Here is a 21,194-nt window from a genome sequence, read left to right as displayed (position 1 = left end):
CCGTTGAGAAACTCCAGGGAGAACACACACTCGTCTGGACCGTCGCCGTCCTCAAGTCAGTCGCCCTTTCTCTCTCTCTCTCTCACCACACCAGCCGCCTCTGAAAACATCTCTATCTCTCCAGTGGCACGATAATCTTGGGCAACTCGCTGGGCAATGTGCATTTCTGGGACGCCAAGTCGTGTGTGCGGCGCCAGACGATCCGCGCCCATCGCGCCGACATCCTCGGCATTTCTGCCAACGGCTGTTCGGTGTTCACCTTTGGCGTCGACCAGAAGACCTGCCAGCTCACCCTCCACATCCAATCCCTCGCCGGCAACAACAGCGAGACGACGGCCGCCCAGTCGCGCTGGCTGCTGGCCGCCTCCCGTCGCCTCCACTCCCACAACAGTGTTCATGTACCTGTTGATGTATCAGTTGAAACTCAAAGTTTTCAAACCTTGTACTATTTATCCTTTATTTTGCCTTTCAATGCAAAGATCTCGCTCAAGGCCCTATATTTCTTTCTTCCTTCTCAGGAACCAAGTGCAGTAGTTTGCCTCATTTTGTGTATAAATCTGACAGTTTGATTTTTGATTAATTACTGATGCCATACATACCACCAGTCTAAAATTTACATCAAAAATTTCAAACACAAACCTGGCAGCCTGGATTAATAAGAAACAGACATAACCTATCTTTCTTTGACACTTTCCAACTACCTAGGTAGAATGAAAGCTTTATAAAATATCCCTTCAGCTTGTAGAAAAAGTTGTGTTTGCACAATGAGAGGTTTTTCCATCAGATACTATAATGATTCTGCATGAGGCATGAGGGGGAGGCATTGAGATTTTTCAAGCTCACTGAATGTAGGATTTCCATTTATCAAATCCCAGCTCTAGGCAACAAGAGTCTATTTGACTCAACTCAACAAAAATCAGTAAGCCCATGCCAAGTCAGATGGAAAACAGGGACCCTTAACAGTGCTCAAACAAAATTAGAATGGAAGTCTAATTACTGATCATGAAATGCCATCGTGAGGTTTTCATTCATCTATCCATTTATATATAATATTCATTAGTTAATTTTGTTGTTTATGAATAAGTGTTTTGAATATCTCACTTTCAAATTCATACATTTTTTCACTGTGTTTGTGGTACAGAAGGCAAGCTTGGCCCATGTTACAGATCTTTCCATTGAGCCCCTGTAAATACAGTGCTATAATGGGCCACTTTCACCTTCTGTACCATAAACACAGTAAAAAGATATGTGGATTTCAATGTGAAGATACTGAAATCATACATTAATAAGCTGCAACATATACTGGGAGATCACAGACTTACATAAATTGACTCCTGCAGCGGCGCAGCCGCCTTGGCCTCTAGTTTTCTTCTTACAATCAAGAACACATTTGCTAATCAACATAAATTAGAACAAGCAGAAGCCGCCTTTAATGCGGCTTGTCAGGGAAATAAATTGGTAGAAGAATTTAACATCATCTTCAATGCGTTACTTTGACCCCTCAAATTGGCTGAACAAACCAAATGTCTCGCTTACAACAAGGCGATTGACCCAAACATTATCAAACTGGCTCTTTTCTGAGGCGCTTGGGACAAATCGGTTGACTTGGAAGTAAGACAAGAGATTGTGGCATTGGTCTCACGGAATGTGGCGGGTGTCAGCAAAATTCTCGATCCCCAATCTCATCAAAAGGGTCAACAGTCTCATTCTCAAGCGGGTTCTGGTCAGATTTTTAAATCTCATCCCCCTCAACTTCCTCCAACTTCGCGCCCTCCAGTAGCTCATGTTAAACTTACGGAGGGAGAACCCATGGATCTCAATGAAATTTTGGCTGCAATGAAAGATGTTGGTTTTTTGTACACCGCGTTTTGCAAGGGTTGCATGGATTGTGGAATCTGTATTTGTTGTGGGGGTGAGTATGACACGGCTCATGACAACGCTTGTGGTTGTGTTTTGGGGGAAGCGATGGAGATGGACATGACCGACATGATAGCCTTGTGGAAGGAATGGGGTAGTCGAGCAGGAAGAAAGAAGAGATTGGGCGGCAAGAGAAGTGATTCAATGTGGGCACCCAAGAATCAATCAGACCAACAATTGACTTCTGCTCGCCAAGCGCCGGGAGCTCCTCGACCGGATTTGGCTGCTGTGACACCACCTGTGGGACGCCCTGATAAAGGGAAGAAGTGTCAGTCTCTGGCGGAAGTCAATGGTTTGCTGTTTAAGAAGAGGGTGTCCAACGCGGAAGGAAAGGATGAAGATCCGTCTTTGGTGGTTGATGCTGTTGAAATGGAACCCATGTTAGCTGGCAAAATTTACTTCAATTCCTGCATGGCGGAGAAGTTCAGTGAGAACAATAGTAAGCAGTCTCATTTAATACAGAAGTAACCTCGCCCAGATCATCACCCTTTCTTTAAGGGATCCTTGTTGATTCGTGATAAGATGCAGGCTGATGTTTCTGTACTGGTTGATTCAGGCGCGTCCGCTTCATTTATAGACATAAATTTTGCCGAGCAGATGAATATTGAGATTTTTCCAATTATGGTGTTCAAAGTTGGTTTGCATAATTTTATGCATGCATAAATCATAAAATCATAAAAACTTTTTTGCAGGGAATATGCCTGTCTGATTATGTAATACAAAATTTCCTCACCAACATATTTTTATGATTTTATGATTTATGCATGCATAAAATTATGCAAACCAACTTTGAACACCATAAATGGCGGTTCTGTTGCAATGTAACTCTTTCAACGGGTTGGCGGCGTCATCTGGCAAAATTTTATCTTATTCATTTCTTTCTTCTCATGTTGTACTTCATTTAACTAAGCTAGCTTCAGCAGACATTATATCAGGAAACTCAGGGACTTTTGTCGGTGGTTCTGAGGGTGATATTGTAATGTATGATTATATACAAGAGATTTGTTCTACCCTTTGTAATGAATCTGATACGCTTACTTCCAAGTTTTCTGATGTATTTGTCATGGAAGCATTAACCAAACTTCCTCCACATCAAGGGCTGAAGGGATTTCACGAGAAGACCGCAGCACAAAACAAGGCACAGAGATGAGCCTTTGGGCTCAAGAGAGGACAGCGAGGAGGAGAAGCTCACTGGATCGGCTCGGATAGGAGGCGCAGAAAAAATAGAGGAAGAACCAATGGTGTTATTGCGCAGGGCTAGGCTAAGGTATATATAGACTAGGTACACTGGCAAGACTTGTGGTAGAAAAGATAATGAATATGCAAAGAAAACACTAGAAGGAAATGGAATCTCAACCAAGGATATCATACAAGATTCAAGTCTGTCACAAATGGAGCGCACGCGCACAAGAGAATATCAGTAGACATGAAAGCTAGCAGTCAGAACTATAACAGGGATCTAAGTCAACAAGTTTAGTATAAGGCAGTAACATGACATGAATAAAAGATACCATAATGGGTGCAAGATACTTAGGAGTGAGCAAAACATGGGATCAGAGAACAACTGATGATATGAGGCAGAAGGAAGAGATGAAAAACCCAACAAGGGCACTTTGATTACATGGTGAATTTGAAAGAGGGGGCAGTTCCTCCTTTTGGAAAAATGTACAACCTAAGTAAGCCGGAAAGGGAAGAGCTGAAGCGGTATGTGGATGAAAATCTTGCAAAGGGTTTCATCAGAGTCTCTTCCTCTTTGGCGGCGGCTCCATATTTTATGTAAAGGTTCCTGGGAAGGCTAATTGCCCGTGTGTGGATTATCAAATGCTGAATAGTTTGATGGTTTGAGATTCTTATCCCCTGCCAGTTATATCTCATTTGCTGAACAATTTGCAAGGCTGTAAATTTCTTTCAAAAATAGATCTTAGAGCGGCTTTCAATTTGTTGCCGGTAGCGGAGGGTCACAAATGGAAAACTGCATTTTGTACTCCCTGGGGTCTTTACAAATATCAGGTAATGCCATTTGGTTTGGCTAATTTGCCAGCTACTTTTCAACGCTTTATCCAGCATGTTCTGCGGGAATTTTTAGATGTCTGTTGCTTTGTTTACATTGATGATATACTGATTTATTCAAAGACGAGGGAACAACACTTTGTAGATCTTAATAACTGTTGCAGTGATGAATCTGGAACAGCAGAATTGATGAGGATGTTTGTGGAAGGATGAGGAAAGGTCCTTCCACGTCTGCTGCTCCAGTTGACTACAAAGCTGAAATGTCACAAGCTGTGATATGTACAAGAAAGGTTTGAAGCATAAAGACTTGAGGAGAAAAGAAACAAAACTACACAACCTCAACAATAACATTTTACAGAAACTTTGCGAGTACTCTTTGAAAGCGTCCCTGAATAAATGTGAGTTTTTCTGTTCTAAGGTGACGTTTTTGGGGTTTGATATTACAGATAAAGGACTCAAGATGAATTCAAATAAGCTTAAGAATGGCCTTTCCCAATAACAGTGCGAGGATTGCGCAAATTTTTGGGGTTCACTAATTTTTACAGGCGTTTTGTTCATCATTTTTCTACGGTGGCGGGTCTGTTGACTACATTAACGCAAGAGAAGTATAGCGATGCGACGGCTTTGGACTCTACCATGGCTCATGAGGCGTTTGACAGATTGAAGCGTTTATTTGTTGATGAACACTTACTTTTGCACTTTGACTTTGAGAAAGATAGGATAGTGCATGTTGATTATTCAGGTTATGCTATTGCAGCAGTATTAAGCCAACCAGACTCACGAGGTAATTTGTTTCCAGTCAGCTATTTCTCCCGCGAGCTTTTGGAACAAGAGCGATCTTGGAAGATTTTTGATCTCAAGCTATTAGCGATTGTTTCGGCGTGCAAGGAATGGCGGGCGCGGTTGATGGGTACCAAGAAGCCAGTCAAAATGTTTTCAAATCACTCAAACTTACTGTATTTTAAAACTGCTAAATACTTATCTCCTAAACAGGCTCGATGGGCCCTATTTTTAGACAATTTCAATATGCTGATATATCATGTGAGTGGATTTATGAATCCGGCTGATGGTCCAAGCCAGAGAGAAGATTATTATGACGGTAAGCCTTTGAGTTCAGATGTTGATCTTATTGTGAAACAAATAGTGGATTGTGGTGCAATAGGGGGGTTCGCAATTGAATTTTATAAAACTTTGGAGGTTGTTTTAAGGCCTTTATGAACATTATTTTAAAATTTTGGCAAGATGTCCAGAAAAAGGTGTGACTGATCAATCAGTGCAATTGATCAACTTTTTAAAAATATGTTGATAAACAGGTTAAAATGGGTCCTAAAGTTTTACAAATTTCAATTGTGAACCCCCCTAATAGATGAGCCGTCAAACACGAGCTTGCCAGCATTTACTTCTCATGATTTATTTTTTCAGAGACCTTCCTGCAATCTTTTGAGATTTTTCAAGGGCAAATACACTGATAAGGAAAAGGCTATGTCGGGAGTCTGTTTTGTTGATCAAGTTTACTCAATTAGTGACACTTTATCACGACTCGCCAACGGTGGGTCACCCGGGAATGGCGCGGACATTGTCAACCTTGACGCGGACCTTTTCGTGGCCTGGGGTAGCGAGTTTTGTGATCAATTACGTTAGAAGCTGTGACTCATGTCAGCGAGTTGAAGCTAAGCAACGATTGCCGGATGGAAAGCTGGTCTCTTTGGTTGCGGATTCTAAACCTTGGAGTGTCATTGGCATGGATATGATTGTTAAGTTGCCGTTGGCCGGAGGTTTTGATTCTATCCTAGTAGTTGTTGATATTTTAAGTAAACTAACTCATTTTATTCCATGTAAGGAATCTTTGTCCTCAAGTGTCTTGGCGGCTTTGTTCAGGAAGCATATTTTCAAGTATCATGGGTTTCCAGATAAAATAGTTTCTGACCCGGGTAGTACTTTTGTTAGTGATTTTTGGAAGGCGTTGATGAAATCGTTGAACATCAAGTTGGCTCTTTCTATGGCTTATCATCCACAAACCAATGGACAGACGGAACGCATGAATCAGGTATTGGAGGACTACCTTCAACATTTTTGTTCTTATTATCAGGATAACTGGGACAAATGTTTGGAAATGGCGGAGTTCTCTATAAACAATACTGACTCGGGAATTTTAAAGATTTCCCTTTTTTCTTTAATTACGGTTTCAATCCTAGGTTTAACATTTTAACTAAAAACACGGGGCGGAAAGAGTTGGATGAATTTTTAATTGACTTGCAGCAACAGTGGGCCAATACACTAACTTTATTTGTTAGTGTTAACAATAACAACATTTTCTGTTATCTTGTTTTTTTGTGTTGCTAACAATACAGGAACTTGCCCAGGAAATAGTGATGGATAACAGCAATAACTGTTATTGTATCCTGTTAGTAGCAATAAAAGGCCTGTTATTGTTGTTATTGCTGTTATTTCCTGTTATTGTTAGTATGGATACTTGTATCTGAGATAACAAATAACATGAATTTGGGAGTCAATCAAATGGCTACACTAACAGTTATTGTCCAATAACGTTAGTGTAGTGCAGTGGCCCATTGCTGCTTGCAGGTTACACAAGAGACGGCCGTTGATTGTTTGCATCAAGCAAGAATTAAGCAGGTGTCCTATTATAATTGTGGCAAGCGTAATTTGCCTATATACAAGGAAGGGGATGAAGTTTTATTATTGCGGAAATTCATTCAATTGCGGTGCATCAACTCAAAATTGGACTACAGGTACATTGGACCTTTCCAAGTGTTGAAGATGATTGGTCCCAATGCGGTCAAGTTAGATTTGTCCAAGGATTATCCAAAGCTACACCCAGTGTTTAATGTTTCCTTACTGACTTGTTATGTTAGCCCCAACACTGTGGAAGGGCGCTTGACAAATTTAGGCATAAAAGATAATTATTACGCTAACAATAAGATTGTGGATTGGACACAAATCAAAGCGGTGTTGGATGTCCAAAGCGTGAAGAAGGGTAAATACAAATACTTGATTTCTTGGCAGTCTTCTACGCTGGGTGAGGATACATGGGTTGCGCAAGCGCATATTCCTTCTTCTGCTGACAGTTATTTGGAAAGTTTTAGGAAAGCGGCGGAGTTGAAAAACAAGAAAGTTAATAAAACAGGTAGTATCTCCAAATAATCACATCCTTTTCGGGGGTAGTAGGGGAGGCTAATTTTGTAACAAACTCGGATGATAATTTGGACTTTTGTCCGTTTTGTTTGGCCGACTTATTGTTTATTTAGATCAATTAACTTTGATTGCTCATTGGATTGACCTTTGATGGAGATGATGTCATGCAATCTACATGGCAATGACATATTTCTCTTGTTGCGTCATCGGAGTTGTTGTTCTTTTGGATGATTATGTTTTCCCCTCTCTCAAAGTTTGTTTCCTTTCTTTCTCTCTTTTCTCATCAAGATATTCTATGTCATTAGGTTCTTCATACATAAATATAAATTTAAGAAATCACAAGCTCTATACTTTATCAACAAACTTATAACTGAGCCAAATCAATCTACTGTTCAAGCACTTGGCGAGTTTATCCTCTTGGATAAACTTCATAGCCTATACATAGCTAACTGAATAGTAGGCCGGTCCTCACATTTAGTCACTCTAACTACAGCCGGTGAGGTCACCAAAGAGGTGCGGCTACACCGCTTCAAACATTCTAGTCCCTCCCAGGGGGGGGGGGGGCAGACTTTCCCCCCTTTGCCCAACCATGGCGGGGCCCCACAATACATTAGACCTTACCTGTCAAGCTAAGTCCCTGTTTGGCACTGATATAATCAGCAACATATTTCGCAAATATTTCACAATTATATCGGTAAAATGCCAATGGTGTTTAGCAAACCAATATATCCAAAATATGAAATAATTTGTAATTACAGTTCCTACATGCCAATATATTGGCAGCTAAATCAGACCCACCCCTCGCAACTCCCAACCTCAATTATTGACCTCATTGAGTGGATACAACACTCCACTAGCACAGTTCACGTTGGTCACTTTAACACCATTTTTATGGCATTTTATCATGAAATTTGTGCATATTGTTCAATAATCAAAAAAAGCAATTTCAGATGAATCTGACCAACGTGAAAAAAATGGAAAATTTTAATGGTAAATTGGATAAAAATGGTGTCAAAAATCCAATGTGAACCTGGCTACTAGCTCGATGTATCCACTCGATGACCAACAGTTGGTCATTGAGTGGACTTCTATATCCACTTGATGGCCTGGTTGGTCATTGAGTGGATACAACACTCCACTTGCTCAATAAACCTTGATTACCAACCGGGTCATCAAATGGACTTATCTACTTGATAGCCCGGTTGGTCATCAAGTGGATAAATACTCCACTCAATGGCCCAGTTGGTCATCAAGTGGAGTAGGTATCCACTCAGTGACCCGGTCAGCTGTCAAGTGGAACAGGTAAGGAATCTGTACAAGTAATAATAATAATAATCACAATGAAGCAGAATCCGTAAGACATTGTGATGAGATGATGGGGGGGGGAAACTCCCTCCCCCCTCCGTAAAAAAGGAAAAACAATGCGAGAGAAAGAAAAACCCTCCTCCTCTACCCGCCTCTCACGCACACCATCCTCACACGGATCTTCTGTCAACTTTGCTGCACGTCATCGCCCACTGTTGGACTCCTCTTGCCTCTGTCTAGCCTTCAATGCCAGGATCCCACATGCCGCTTCCGCCCCAGCTACGCCCGCTGGCGTAGCCTGCTTTGGCTGCCACATCTTCCCCCGGTCACGGCCTATACTAGCCAGTCTGCGCCGGCCTGCATAATTCAAGTCCAGCTCTGCCGCCACCAAGCCGTGTACATAACCCCGCGCACCGCCTTGCAGACATTCTCCGCGCCAGCCTTGCGGAATCTGCAGCCCGCAACCTCTGCAAACCCATGCGGCCAATTTGGGTCCCCAACCAGGATTTACCACCACAACGGTGGGTTGGTAGTGCACGGCAATGATAAGGTGGTGTGGTGGTGAGTTGCAGATAGGGACAGCGCATACAATTTCGTGGCAAGGGTAACAGTGGATTTGATCACGAGCAAGCTGAGAGAACAGCTTTGGTGAGTCTAGCAACACTGAGAAGGACCAACTGCTTAAAATAGAGGCAGTGTTCAAGGTTATTGATTCCCCAGGGCAATTGGAGGCGCTGCACTTCTAGCTATCCATTGCCCTCAACCCCTCTGCTGTTGCACATGCACAGTCCAAGGGGCAAAGAGTGGGCCCCCAACAGGTTCGTAGCCTTAGCTGCTGGCCAGGGGCCTTCATGTCCATCCCTTTTGACCCACGCACTAGACGCGGGCTGGGGGGTGAGCCTGAGTACACAGCTCTGCTGTTGTTGGTGGCTAGGTTGAGATTTTTTTTGAATTATTATTGTATTGAGATTAGTGCGGCCATTTTTTTGAAGTTTTAAATAAGGGGAAACCCTTGTTTTTTTTTCTCTTTTGTAATTTTACAGGGGGAACCCTTGATCTTCTTTTGTACAATTCAGATAAAATTGTGTCTTTCATAAAATTGGATGATAGCTGTGCCTATGCTGTCACAATACCTCCTCAATGTGCTTTTGGCATTGTCACAAAATTAGAACACCACAACGGGCAAAACCTCAAAACATGCAAACACTATGCATGTATTTATTTACATAAAATCCAAAAGTTTTTTCCAGGAAGGCAAGTTGTGCAGCAATCTGCCTGCTGCTTTTCAGCTCGCAAAATCAGGCCAAGAAAGCACTGCGCTAAAAGCAGCTCATCAGATGCAGCGTATACATCTGGTCCAATTGTTTGCCTCCAGCTAACACTCCTGCCTGGGACTTGAGTTTCCTGGACTTTCATGGTAAACTCAAGGTTATGTAGTTCCAAACAAGTTAAGCATGAAAAATCTATGTAAGAGCAAAACATACTCCAAAACAAAGCTTAAACCAACAATGGGCCTATTTATACTATACTCTATGATAACCTGGCCGTTCTGTTATTGTAGGGATTGGTGTACCATCCTATACTACTAACTGTACTAGCATTGGCCCTTGCTGCAAGTGGCCCGTATAGTATTCTGTTTTTTGTTTCTGAAACAAAAAATACAAGTATAGTAATATGTTTCTCCCCCAGTTACTGTGATAACACACTTAACCAGGAGTAAACATAAGGCAAAGACATGTGGGCTTCTGGTGATTGTACAGGGAAACTATGCCACCTACCCAGTCCTTGTGGTAATGGCACGGTGTGGTTATTTATACGGTGTGAGAATAAAAGCTGGTAAGTCGGTGGAAATGTCCGCTAACCGCCTTCTTCAAGAATATTAGTGCCCAGGCTGTGTGGTTGCCGGTTACTCAGCTCTGCACTGCTACTATCCGCTAGCCTTCAGCGCTCCTCTCTGAGCCTGATCTATAGCGTAATAATCCGCAAGTGAATAAAGCTCCGCACTCCGTAAGCACAGAATCCGCAAGTAACTTCTTTAGGTAAAGATAAGGTCACAAATATATCTCCTAATACTCTGGTACGTCCGTAAGCTGTAAGTACAATAATGAGTAATCCGTAAGATTATAGGATAATAGGATGATGGAAAAGAGAAGAGAAATCCATGAGCCCTTTTTCCTGTCCTTCTCTCCATGCACATCGCCGTTCCCACACAATCCCTTGCATCTGACACTTTCCCGCACTAGTCCTCCAGCTCCGCCCTCTCTTCCGCATATCACTCTCCCAGACTCCGCTCATCTCCGACGCTTGACCTCCCACCGTCCTCTGTCTAGCCCCCGCCAGTCGGTCTCTCGCCACCCGCCTCCACCCCGGTTTCACCCGCTGGTGGAACCCGCTTCACCTGTTGTGGCTCACCCGCTGACGCGCCGCTGCTACCAGTCCACGTGTGTAGTCCCCCGCAGTCTAGCCCTGTCTTTTCCCCTCCAATCCAAATAACCAATCTGCAATCTGTGCATTCCGGTCCGCACGTGACTTTCCGTAAGCTTTCTTAGCGTGCTTTTCTGACATCATCCTCAGTGCTTATGTCACCGGAAAGCACTCTGCCTGCACCTCTCTGTGCATTCCCACCCGCGCTATCCCCGGGTGGACATTCTACCACGCTTGCCTATATAAATCACCACAATGGGCAGGCGTGTTAGAATGTCCACGGAGATAGTGCGGGCGGGAATGCACAGAGCCGCTCAGGCAGAGTGAATTCCAGTGACATAAGCACCAAGGATGATTTCAGAAAAGCATCCTAAGAAAGCTTCCAAAAAGTTGCGCGCAAATGGAATGCATGGATTGCGGACTGCGAATTCTGGGTTGGGTATTCGGACTGGAGCGGAAAGACAGGGCTGGACTGCGGCGGACTACACACGTGGACTGGTAGCAGCGGCGTGTCAGCAGGTGAGCCACAGCAGCTGAAGCGGGTGGAACCGGGGCGGAGGCGGTGGTGAGAGACTGACTGGGGGGGGCTAGACAGAGGACGGTGGGACGGTGGGAGGGCAAGCGTCGGAGAGGAGCGGAGTCTGGGACAATGACGTGTGGAAAGCGGGTGGAGCTGAAGGACTAGTGCGGGAAAGTGTTGGATCAGGTGGGAATGGTGACGTGCGTGGAGGGAAAGATAGGGGGGAGGCTCACGGTTTTCTCTTCTCTTTTCCTTATCCTAGTATCCTATCATCTTACGGATACTCATTTATTGTACTTACACTTGCGGACGTGCTAGAGTATTAGGAGTGTTCACGTGACCTCATCTTTTACTTACAGAGTTCCTTGCGGATTCTGTGCTTGCGGAGTGCGGAGCTTTATTCACTTGCGGATTCTTACGCTATAGATCAGGCTCAGAGAGGAGCACTGAAGGCTAGCGGATAGTAGAAGTGCAGAGCCAAGTCACCAATAATCACACAGCCCGGACACATATATTCTCAAATAGGGTGGTTAGCAGACCTTTTCTACCAACATACCAGCCTTTATTCTCACAATGGGATTGTCAAGGAACGCCGGGTAGCTCTTGTTCTGTTGAAAGATTCTTCTCTGCGGCTGCAGACGTGTGTAGCTCCAGCTGTGGTTGTTTGCTCCCTTCAACTATGTCACAATATGTCAGCAGCCTTATGTGGCTTTGTGAGGATGTTCTCCTCTCAGGGGAATTTGCTGAGGCTGGGAAGTCTTTGCGTTCTCTGATCCCCAGGCCCAAGAAATAGATAAATTTTCATCCCTACTAAGCCACATTTGACCATTGAGATTTTTTTGTTTCTTCCTTCATTTGGATATACTATTTTGCAAAAAGAGATCCTCATGTAATTGGATATTGTATTAAAAATGGATTTACTCCGCGCATGGAGGCGAACTTGTTGCACATGGGAATTTTTGTTGACTCAACGTTGAGTCAACGGAAATTGCTGTGCGCAACAAGTTTCCCTCCGTGGGCGAAGTAAATCTGTATTAAAAATCCAATACAGAAAATGGAAATAAAAGTACAGTTATTATACCAAAAAAATATGATAACAGTACTCTGTACCAATACCTGTATAGTAAAGGCCCACCGTTGCTTAAACCATTACCAGGTAGAAGAAAAGTATGCAGAATACACATAAAATAAGATAAACCAGTGTAACAATGTAAGAGCTGAAAGCTCTTCACTGGGCTAGGCGCTGGCACTCATGAGAGATTATTGTCTCGAGGGATTCTGATGCCAACATTTGGGGTCTTTATTGCATCTAGCTCAGAAGAGAAAGAAGTTGGGGTCAAGTCTCTGCTACGTACAACGGAGGAAGGGAGGAAAAGAGAAGATGGAGAAAGAGAAAGAAGTGACATAACTAGCTCAGAAGAGAGAAAAGTTGGGGTCAAGTCTCTGCTGAGCTAGGAAAGAGGAATGATGGGACTATATAGGCTGGAGTTGAGTCTTGTGACATGTTTGTGAAGTGCGCGTGTGGGCGGGCTTTACAAACAAGCCAGATGAAATATTCGGAAACTTTCTCAAGGTTCTTCATCCCCAATACCAGCCTCCTCGTTATCTGGTGCATCGGTTGGGTAATGGTACGTTTCTTCAGGTTCCTGTGCTGCTATTCTTTTTATTTCTGCATCTTTTGCCTTTTTTATTTTATGATTTTTCCATAAATTTTTGATATTGTTTTTAATATATCTGACATTGTATAATAGCACGCATCTTTCATTAGACAGGAGAATAACACAGAATTCATTCTATGTTTTAGCTTACTCAAAGGAAAACTTGTTGCCATTATGCGTAGAAGTTTCTTCTGTTATCTGGGATTGCGCTTCAGCTTTGACTGCGCTGTTGTCGACTGCACATGTGAATCATAATCGAGAGAAGCGCAAACATTAGTTGGTGTACAATGGAGTGGTTGATCTCCAGTAGAAACAAATGAGGTTGAGACAGACAGACCTGACTCTGCCAAGCTTCCTGCGGCCTTTCCCTCCATCCTCTTGATCAAGCGGGGGGTGGATTGAAGTTGGTATAAAGATTTTTCCATAGGAGATTTCTGAACGATTAGCTGGGCAGGCAAACCAAATGTTGGTAAGGCCTGGAAGAAGCCAATCAAGAGCAGAGACTTGAAAAGCATTTTGATGGCTGTATTCATGATCAGGTCTATCTCAAATCTAAGACTATCAAAATCTGATAGTATGCGGCTACTTTTCGGCGAAATGAGAGCTCTTAGGAGGAGGATGCAGCTGCAAGTTAGAAAGGAGGAGCTTTGTGACCTCAGTATTTAAGGTATCGTAGCCTGCTGGATAAATCCCCCCCTCCCCGTGCAAAAAGCTCACACTTTCTTGTACGACCAAGCAGGCCCGAGCTCCACGTGTCATTCTCTGAAGTAGGTTGGGGGTCGAAGGCAGGGTTTTATCTGTTACTGCGCTGTTTGGCGATCAATAATCGCGATTTAGCCGGATGCAACAAGTAACAACAAGCCGGCGGCAGTCCACATGGCCTTAAGATTGACATGGTACAGAAAAATTTGCTCAAAGTGAGTGATCTTATCCAGGGCTTGATCTGAAGAGTGGAGCGGCAGTGGCCAATATGTTGTATCAATATGGTACAGGCAGCACGACCTTGCAGCTTTTTCATGATGGATCTCGATGCTCATCGAGAACCTTTACTTTACAGCACCTGAATCTTGTAAGGCTAAGCTTGCAAGTTGCGCCGACGAGGGTTCTGTTTAGTGTGAATATGGAATGAAATATAAGTGAAATGGAGAACAGCAGAGAAGGTTTTGTTACAGCAAATGCAAACAAATAGCAATTAGCCTAACACAGTGATCTAAGAAGAAGGTGTTGCGGATAAACAAACATAACAGGACAGAACAGAACAGAACATAACATAACATATGGAGGATGAGCAAACAGAGTAAACCGTGCGCTTCATGACTTCTATCAACAAGGAATAATGCATTCAAGGCCAACCTCGAAATCCGCTCGTTTTTTTTTGTACGTAGGAGATAGGAAAGGGGAGGCACCCAGCAAACCATATAAGAAACAATATTCAAAATAAAAGCACCCTAAACATGTGCTTTTGAATGGCAACAATTGCAAACAGATGGGAAATACGCTCTATAAGCACGAAAACAAGTATCAATGAGACTTATGTAGACCGGAGGTTTTTAGCCCGCAACTGCAAGGCGGATTGTTTGAGCTCATCGTAATGGCCAGACTTGAGGCAAAGCTCTTTAAATGCGGAGGGTTTCGTGACTTCTCCTTCACCCCCCTCATCGTCCAGTAGTAGCCTCCAGGGCTCATCAAATTCTAAGACTTCGCCGTCTGATAAAACCAGCACTTTGTCGTAGTCAATTATTGTTTTCAGCCGATGTGCGATGCATAGAATCGTTGAATTGCCCATTTCTGTTCGGATGGCTGCTTGGATCTTTTCGTCCGATTCGGCATCTGATAGACACAATCCCCAGAGATGTAAACCACGAGTATGGTAATGATGAAGCTGCAACACCACAAAAGACAAACCCACCCAAGCTCGCAGTCGATTCGTCCAGAATGAGCAAGGCCGAGTTTTCCAATTTAAGGATTGCGCGGGCAATTGCCAAGAGCTGGCGTTGACCTATTGTGAGATTGGAGTAGGGAAACTTTCAGTTTCATTCGTCACGGCCAACATGACAGTCAAAGCAAGAAGAAAAATAGACATATTGACCTGTACTGAAATTCTTCCCTCCTTCCTTAACCTCCATGTTTAGACTTGTGATGAATTGTACATCGTGAGCGCTTGAGCTGGCGTCAGGCGGAGCGTTTGCAGCGTTACTACCATTTAGCGGGAGTTCAGATGAAGAGGCAGCCATTCCGACTCGACGCAAGGCATCCCAAACTAGCAGACAAGAAAGTAATACCAACGTTACTCCTCGCACGTACATTCATTGCTTCCACAGTCGTGGCTTACTTTGGGTATCATCATGCTCTGAGAATGGATCCAAGTTCCATCGAATTGTTCTGTGATTCAAACGAACAGATGGAACCTCAGTCTGAGATGGTATCTTCCAAGACGCAGTGACTTACGCAGAAAACAAGACGCTCTCCTGCGGAATGATGGTCATTCTACTCCTCAGAGAAGCCAGGTCTAGCTTTGATATATCGAGTCCGTCAATGATAATTCGGCCGGCCTCGGCTTCGATGAATCGGAAGAAGCTTAGTGCCAATGTACTTTTCCCACTTCCGGTTCGCCCACAGATGCCTATTTTCGAGGAGGCCGTGGCGTCGTCAGCCGTCGAGTAAAACAGGCACTTGGTAGATAAATATCTCGGGGTTGTATAAACTGACCAATCTTCTCGCCGGCTTTGATACTAAAGCTAACCGACTTCAAGACCGGCGGCAAATGAGGTGCATATCTGGCCGTCAGGCCCTCAACTTCGACGGTGCCTTGTTTTGAAGGCCAGGCGGCGGGCGGCTGAATCCCATTCTTGGGTTCTTGCTCAACTCGGAGGTATTCATGAATTCGCTCCATCTTCAGGATCAGCGCAACTGAGATCAGTTTGAAAATCCTTCAAGATAACATAGGTATTACTCACAGAATTGAAATTTATTTCCTGGAAATGATGCAACAGGTTCATGCATCAGATTAAATCATAGAAGGGTTCTAACGTGATGAACACACATTTACGCCCCACCATCTAACGATCCACAAGCTGAAGAAATTGGCAAGTGTGTTAAAGTTCAGAATACGAAGTGATTTCTGAAAGAAGAATTTGACCGATCTTACGTTTTTTTGTTGAGGGTAATCACATACGACAACGCAAATCCCGACAAGGCGGCAGGCATGTCACTTTGAATAATATAAATGACCACCAGGAAAGTAAAGAGTGCAACAGCCTAAGAGGTTTACAAGAACCATTGATTCAGCAAATTAGTACATGGTCTATCACTGATGAGTATCACTAAAAATATATTATTTCAGCTTACAGTGTCAATCCGGCAAGAAAGCCATCTGTTGCACATCCATAGCATAAAAAATGGGCGGTTGTATGCGTCGATGAGCTGAAACATCTGCTGGGTGTAGCGCCCAATATCGCCGTAAGCTCTAATTGAGGTCACGCCGCCCAGACCTAAAGAACAGAAGAATGAGCTCGGAGGACCTCAGCTATACGGAGTGGAACCGGCTCACACTCTGTACACAGAGAAATAACGGGGGAACGGGAAGTCGACTCGAAGCGTTTGAGTTCTCTCGTCGAAGCCAGATATAGGTAACCGATCGCCACATAGATCAAAGAAGTGCCAACAGCGAAAACGAGGAATCCCGTGGGCAAAACGCCAACCACAACGATCAGAATGGCGATCGTCCCCAGTACATCCTCCGCCAAGTGAATCAGAACATTGGACAGGTCTTGATCAACTGTGCGGACGTCAGTCGAGAGTCGATTGAGGATCCGCCCCATCGGCACAGTATCGAAAAATCGCACTGGCGGATCAAAAATTAATCACCAACTCGGTGTGCTCTAAATCTTTTTGCACGAATTTACCTTGAGCATTGAGAAGTGTGCCGATTAAACGTTCGTAGATTTTGCGGCCAGCGATGATGCTCCGGCGGGTGAAATAAGTCTCTCTCATGAGCTCGAAGGCCAGTGCAAATATGCCGGTGAGAAGATATAATAAAATGTAACGATCTAAGCGTGCTTCTCGGGTTGGATCCTCTAGTGACGAGGAATCGGAAGTCAGCAGTTCCGAGCTCGTCGATGAAATCTTGGTAGATGTAGCTACACTTGAAAGATTGAGCAAACTGGAAGACATTGGACTGCTCGGAGCGGGAGATGTCTGATTGCTCCCGGCCCATTGCTTGAGGACCCATGTTGATAGAACATTTCCCAGTTCCGCCAAAATGAACAAGACGAAGGTGATGAAAAGAGGCATCAAGCCACCCAGACAATCGTAATAAAGTCTGCGACAAACGGATTTGATCAATACTTTCATTGATCCGGCATGATGAGCTGCACGAACCTGTAAGTTGTCAGACTGACTGCACCAACAGCTTGATGCTCTTCCTTAACCAATCTTTGGGTTGCCCGCGTCTTGATTTCCACTACTGCGTCCTCCTCGTTCAACATTGGCGCCGCGAGATTCTCAATGGTAAGCTCAGGCCTAACCTCGGGGGCACTTTTCTTGTTTTCGACTTCAGTGTTCTCCGATGTGGTTACCAAGGCAGAAGCGAGCTTGGACAGGGAGGGGTCTCCAGCGTGTGCGACTTGCCCTCGGTCCAAGGAAACAACAAACGATGCAGCTGGCATGCACAAGTCCACGGCGTGTGTTACTGAGAAATGAGAAATTGTTAATAATTGTTAACGTCCGGTGAAAGTAGAAGACACAAGTATCCACCTAGTATACATGTCCGCTCATTCATCAGAGGGCCATTCAGCGCATGGTTGAATAAATGTTGGGCAGTATGAGAGTCCACAGCGCTCAAAACGTCGTCCAACAAGAGAACTTTGGCGGGGGAATACAAGCTTAGCGGCCAATTGAATCAGTACTTGCACGATCTATCGCGCAGGATCCAGAGATAAGACTCACGCCCGAGCTAAAGAAATCCTCGCCTTCTGGCCTCCACTCAACACCGTACCTGGGTAAGGAAATCATTTAGCAACAAGCCATTGGCGAAGCATGAGTTAATAGCATGCCTTTGTCGCCGATTTCAGTCAAATCGCCGTCAGTAAATGGTCTGAGATCCGGAGCCAATGCACACGCTTTGAGAACTTGGGTGTATCTTGAGCGATTCCTGTGTTGGGCGGTGCAGCCACGGGTCAGCGCAAATTTACAGTTGGAATGATAGATACATTTGCGAAGGCCCACATCGAACTACCGTAGAGAATGTTATTGCGGATGGAATCAGATAAAAGCCATGGCTGTTGCGGGCAGTAAGCGGTCGTGTCGCTGAGTTGAGCGTCAGGATCCAACCCCCAGGCTCTCGACACAGGGCAGGGTAAGAATGCCTCTCCGCTAAGCTTAGTAGTTTCACCCAGGAGAGACAGGAGGAGGGTACTTTTGCCCTGTAATGATGGGTTGGTACGCAGCTTTCGTGAACTATTTCTATGGAGTCTCGACTTACACTGCCAACTACATGAAGATTCAAGTCCAGGATTGATGAAAGTCAGATTAAGATCACGCGATTGGGAAGAAAGACAACACCTTGCCTCGCCCTATAATCAAACTGAGCTTTCCTTCAGGGAAAGCAAAGTCGAGACCACTCAGCCTGAATGTGGAGGACTCGATTGTGGAGCCTGCATCTTTTTTGTTCGCGGCGTAGGTGAACGTTGCATCCCTGAAACCGACGAGTGGGTCGCCTGCTTCAGGCCGGGGGACGGATAAAGTGACGTACTTTTCTGTCTCTTCCTCATTCAAGAAGCTTTCGATGCGCTTTAAGGACACATAAGACTGCAAGACGCCAGAGATCGTCTGTACAAGGTCACGATCCAACCATCTGTAGTCAGTGATCCAGAAATAGCCAGTGGAGTATGTATATACGACAAGCGACCCACGAAGACCAGGACGGAAAGGGGAAATTTGAAGACGTTGAACAAGGCCAATGCCGTAAAAGCCTCCTCTGCACTCAACGATTTGCCAAACACTTTGGTGTGCGTGTAAAAGGTCACCATGCTAACAATGATCGGCACCGAAAATGATACGGCTGATTCACCAACGGTGACCAATAAACGCTTGAACAGCAAAGCCAATTCAGCTTCACGCAAGGCATGCATTTTTCGCAGAAAGTTTGACTCCTTTTAAACCAATGGAAACGGGGTTTTCAGATTTCTTTCCAGTTCTGCTCATCAAAACGGCTTAAGCTTGACGACTTACCCACGCGAAGAACTTGACCACTTTGATATTGTTGATCACTTCTGTGGCCAAGCCTAACCGTTTATCGGCAGCTGCCATCAACATAGCTTGATATCCTGCGATAGGCGCACGGAAAGAAACCCAAAAAAATCTACACATGTGTTGTTGTTACATTGAGGCCAAGTGATATACTTACTAGCCCAAACAGCCGTGAAGTAGCTCTGGACGGGCACGGCGATGACTATGCAAAACATCCCTACCAACGCGCTGTAACCCAGAAGAATGTACAGATATATGCCCGCCAGGATAAGTTGAATGGGACTCTCGGGCCAGAGGAAGCTAGGGAAAAAGGGACGCGTAAGCGGCAGGATCGGTAAGATTGCGAGCGGCATGACTGACTGGAGATGGGACCCGATTTCGGCCAAGCTGGCCACATCGTTGGAGACAAGGTTTGCGATTTTTCCCGTGGACGCACTCTCCTTGGGCGAGGATTTCTTGCCAGTCGACGGCTCCTCCTCACCTCGGTGAGCATCTGGTGCTTTCGGAGTCGCGCCCGTTCGGCGCAGGGATTTGGTGAATATCAGCGTGGTTAACAAGGCCCTCAGCCGTAGCGAGAGACGTCGGCCGGTCATCAGACTCTGGAGAGGCACAGATTGATCGTCGGCACTTCTGTATCCGTGCCAAAGGTTTCAAGTGCCCATCCTTGGGGAATACGGCAACTCACGGCAGAGAGGGAGAAGGCCAGGAAGAGCTGAGTGGCGAGCATCCCACACGCATACATCAGGGCCACATGGCCCGGCTGGGCGTTTTCGTCCGATTTCGAGGCGACGAATCGGAGGATGCGTTGCAAGAAGAACGGCGGCAACAAGGATCCGAGCGCGTTGCAGTACGCAAAGAGTTGCTGGCTCCAGAGGATGTGTCGGAAGTGCCAGAGCAGGGTGGGCCCGAGCGGCGGCCCTGCCTGGGATCCATCCTGCTCCTTCTTCCACCGGAACAGAACGGCGCCGGCCTTGTCGTCCGCTCGCAAGTCCGGGATCGATCCCTCAGTGGGCGTCGAGGATCTGTGGCGCCACAGATAAGGATCGGTGTGGATGAAGAACGCCAGCGAGAGGAACGAGCAGCCCGGCTCTAGCGGGCCAGGCCGTTTGCCGCCATGTTCCGGACGGTCAGCCGGCACGATGGGTGCCCTGTGTGTTGTCGGCCGTGGCGTGACTAACTCGAGCAGATTTGCAGCCACCAAGAAGAGCACACTCGAGACGCGGATGGCGACGAGCTGACGCGTTGGCCCAGTGCCGGCGTGTTGGTGTCCGCTGAGATGCTGCAGGAGGAGTCTGCGGGTGTCGAGTAGCTCGAGAGGCAGGCTGATTAGAAAGAGCGCCAGGCAGCGGTATTCGAGCGCGAAATACGCCGGGCCGGGCCGGGCGCGTTGCAGGATTTCTGATCGGATCCGGATCAGGAGTCTTGTGGCTGACATGACTGACACAGAGCCCCAGAGGATGATAGGCATCAGAAGCCCATCTGGCCCTCCGTCATGGGGGTGGGCGGTGGAGATCGGGTAGCGTGCGAGGGCGGTGAAGAGCATGCCAAGGGCGCAGAGGGTGATGGATACTTCCTTCCAGGCTCTGGCGAGGGCGACGGAGGCGCTCTCAGGCTGGACGCCAGAGTCATGATGGACGTTCGGCGGGCTGTGGAGTCGGCGGTCTTGTTCCTCGATCCCTGAGCCGCCCTCGCGGACGAGTTCGGCAGTAATAGCCTGGTCTTCAGCCTGAGAGACGGCCCGGGGTCCGCTACTTATCTCTATCAGGTCTTGATGAGGGAGGGCAGCCCTGGTCTTGGTCGCTGGTCTGCGCTTGTGGATAGTCCTGCATAGTCGGGCGAGACAGGGGAGGAGGAACGAGCCGGCCAACAGGAGGCCAAGGCCGGGGACGCTGTATTCCGGGCTTGGCGGAGGCGGCGGGGTGGGCATCGGAAGGGAATTTGGCGGAGTTGGATGATGT

General features: G+C 45.7%; 1 protein-coding gene across 1 annotated transcript; it reads right to left on the bottom strand.

The window, feature by feature from the left end:
* Positions 1-14,518: 14,518 nt before the first annotated feature.
* On the bottom strand, positions 14,519-21,163 carry PtA15_17A277 (uncharacterized protein; the record flags this gene model as incomplete). The annotated part of the gene is made up of 24 exons (XM_053164376.1): positions 14,519-14,817; positions 14,897-14,986; positions 15,077-15,247; positions 15,320-15,369; positions 15,436-15,610; positions 15,697-15,880; positions 15,945-15,962; positions 16,031-16,061; positions 16,136-16,245; positions 16,336-16,478; positions 16,538-16,831; positions 16,893-17,308; positions 17,368-17,677; positions 17,743-17,870; positions 17,935-17,983; positions 18,042-18,139; positions 18,214-18,410; positions 18,550-18,682; positions 18,740-18,816; positions 18,900-19,139; positions 19,219-19,313; positions 19,394-19,536; positions 19,597-19,835; positions 19,922-21,163. 24 exons carry the CDS (start codon positions 21,161-21,163, stop codon positions 14,519-14,521), a joined length of 4,932 nt encoding a protein of 1,643 aa, XP_053028350.1.
* Between the last annotated feature and the right edge of the window lie 31 nt (positions 21,164-21,194).

Source organism: Puccinia triticina, chromosome 17A (assembly GCF_026914185.1).
Source record: "Puccinia triticina chromosome 17A, complete sequence".
Taxonomy (NCBI): domain Eukaryota; kingdom Fungi; phylum Basidiomycota; class Pucciniomycetes; order Pucciniales; family Pucciniaceae; genus Puccinia; species Puccinia triticina.
This window is presented reverse-complemented; position numbering and strand designations above follow the sequence as displayed.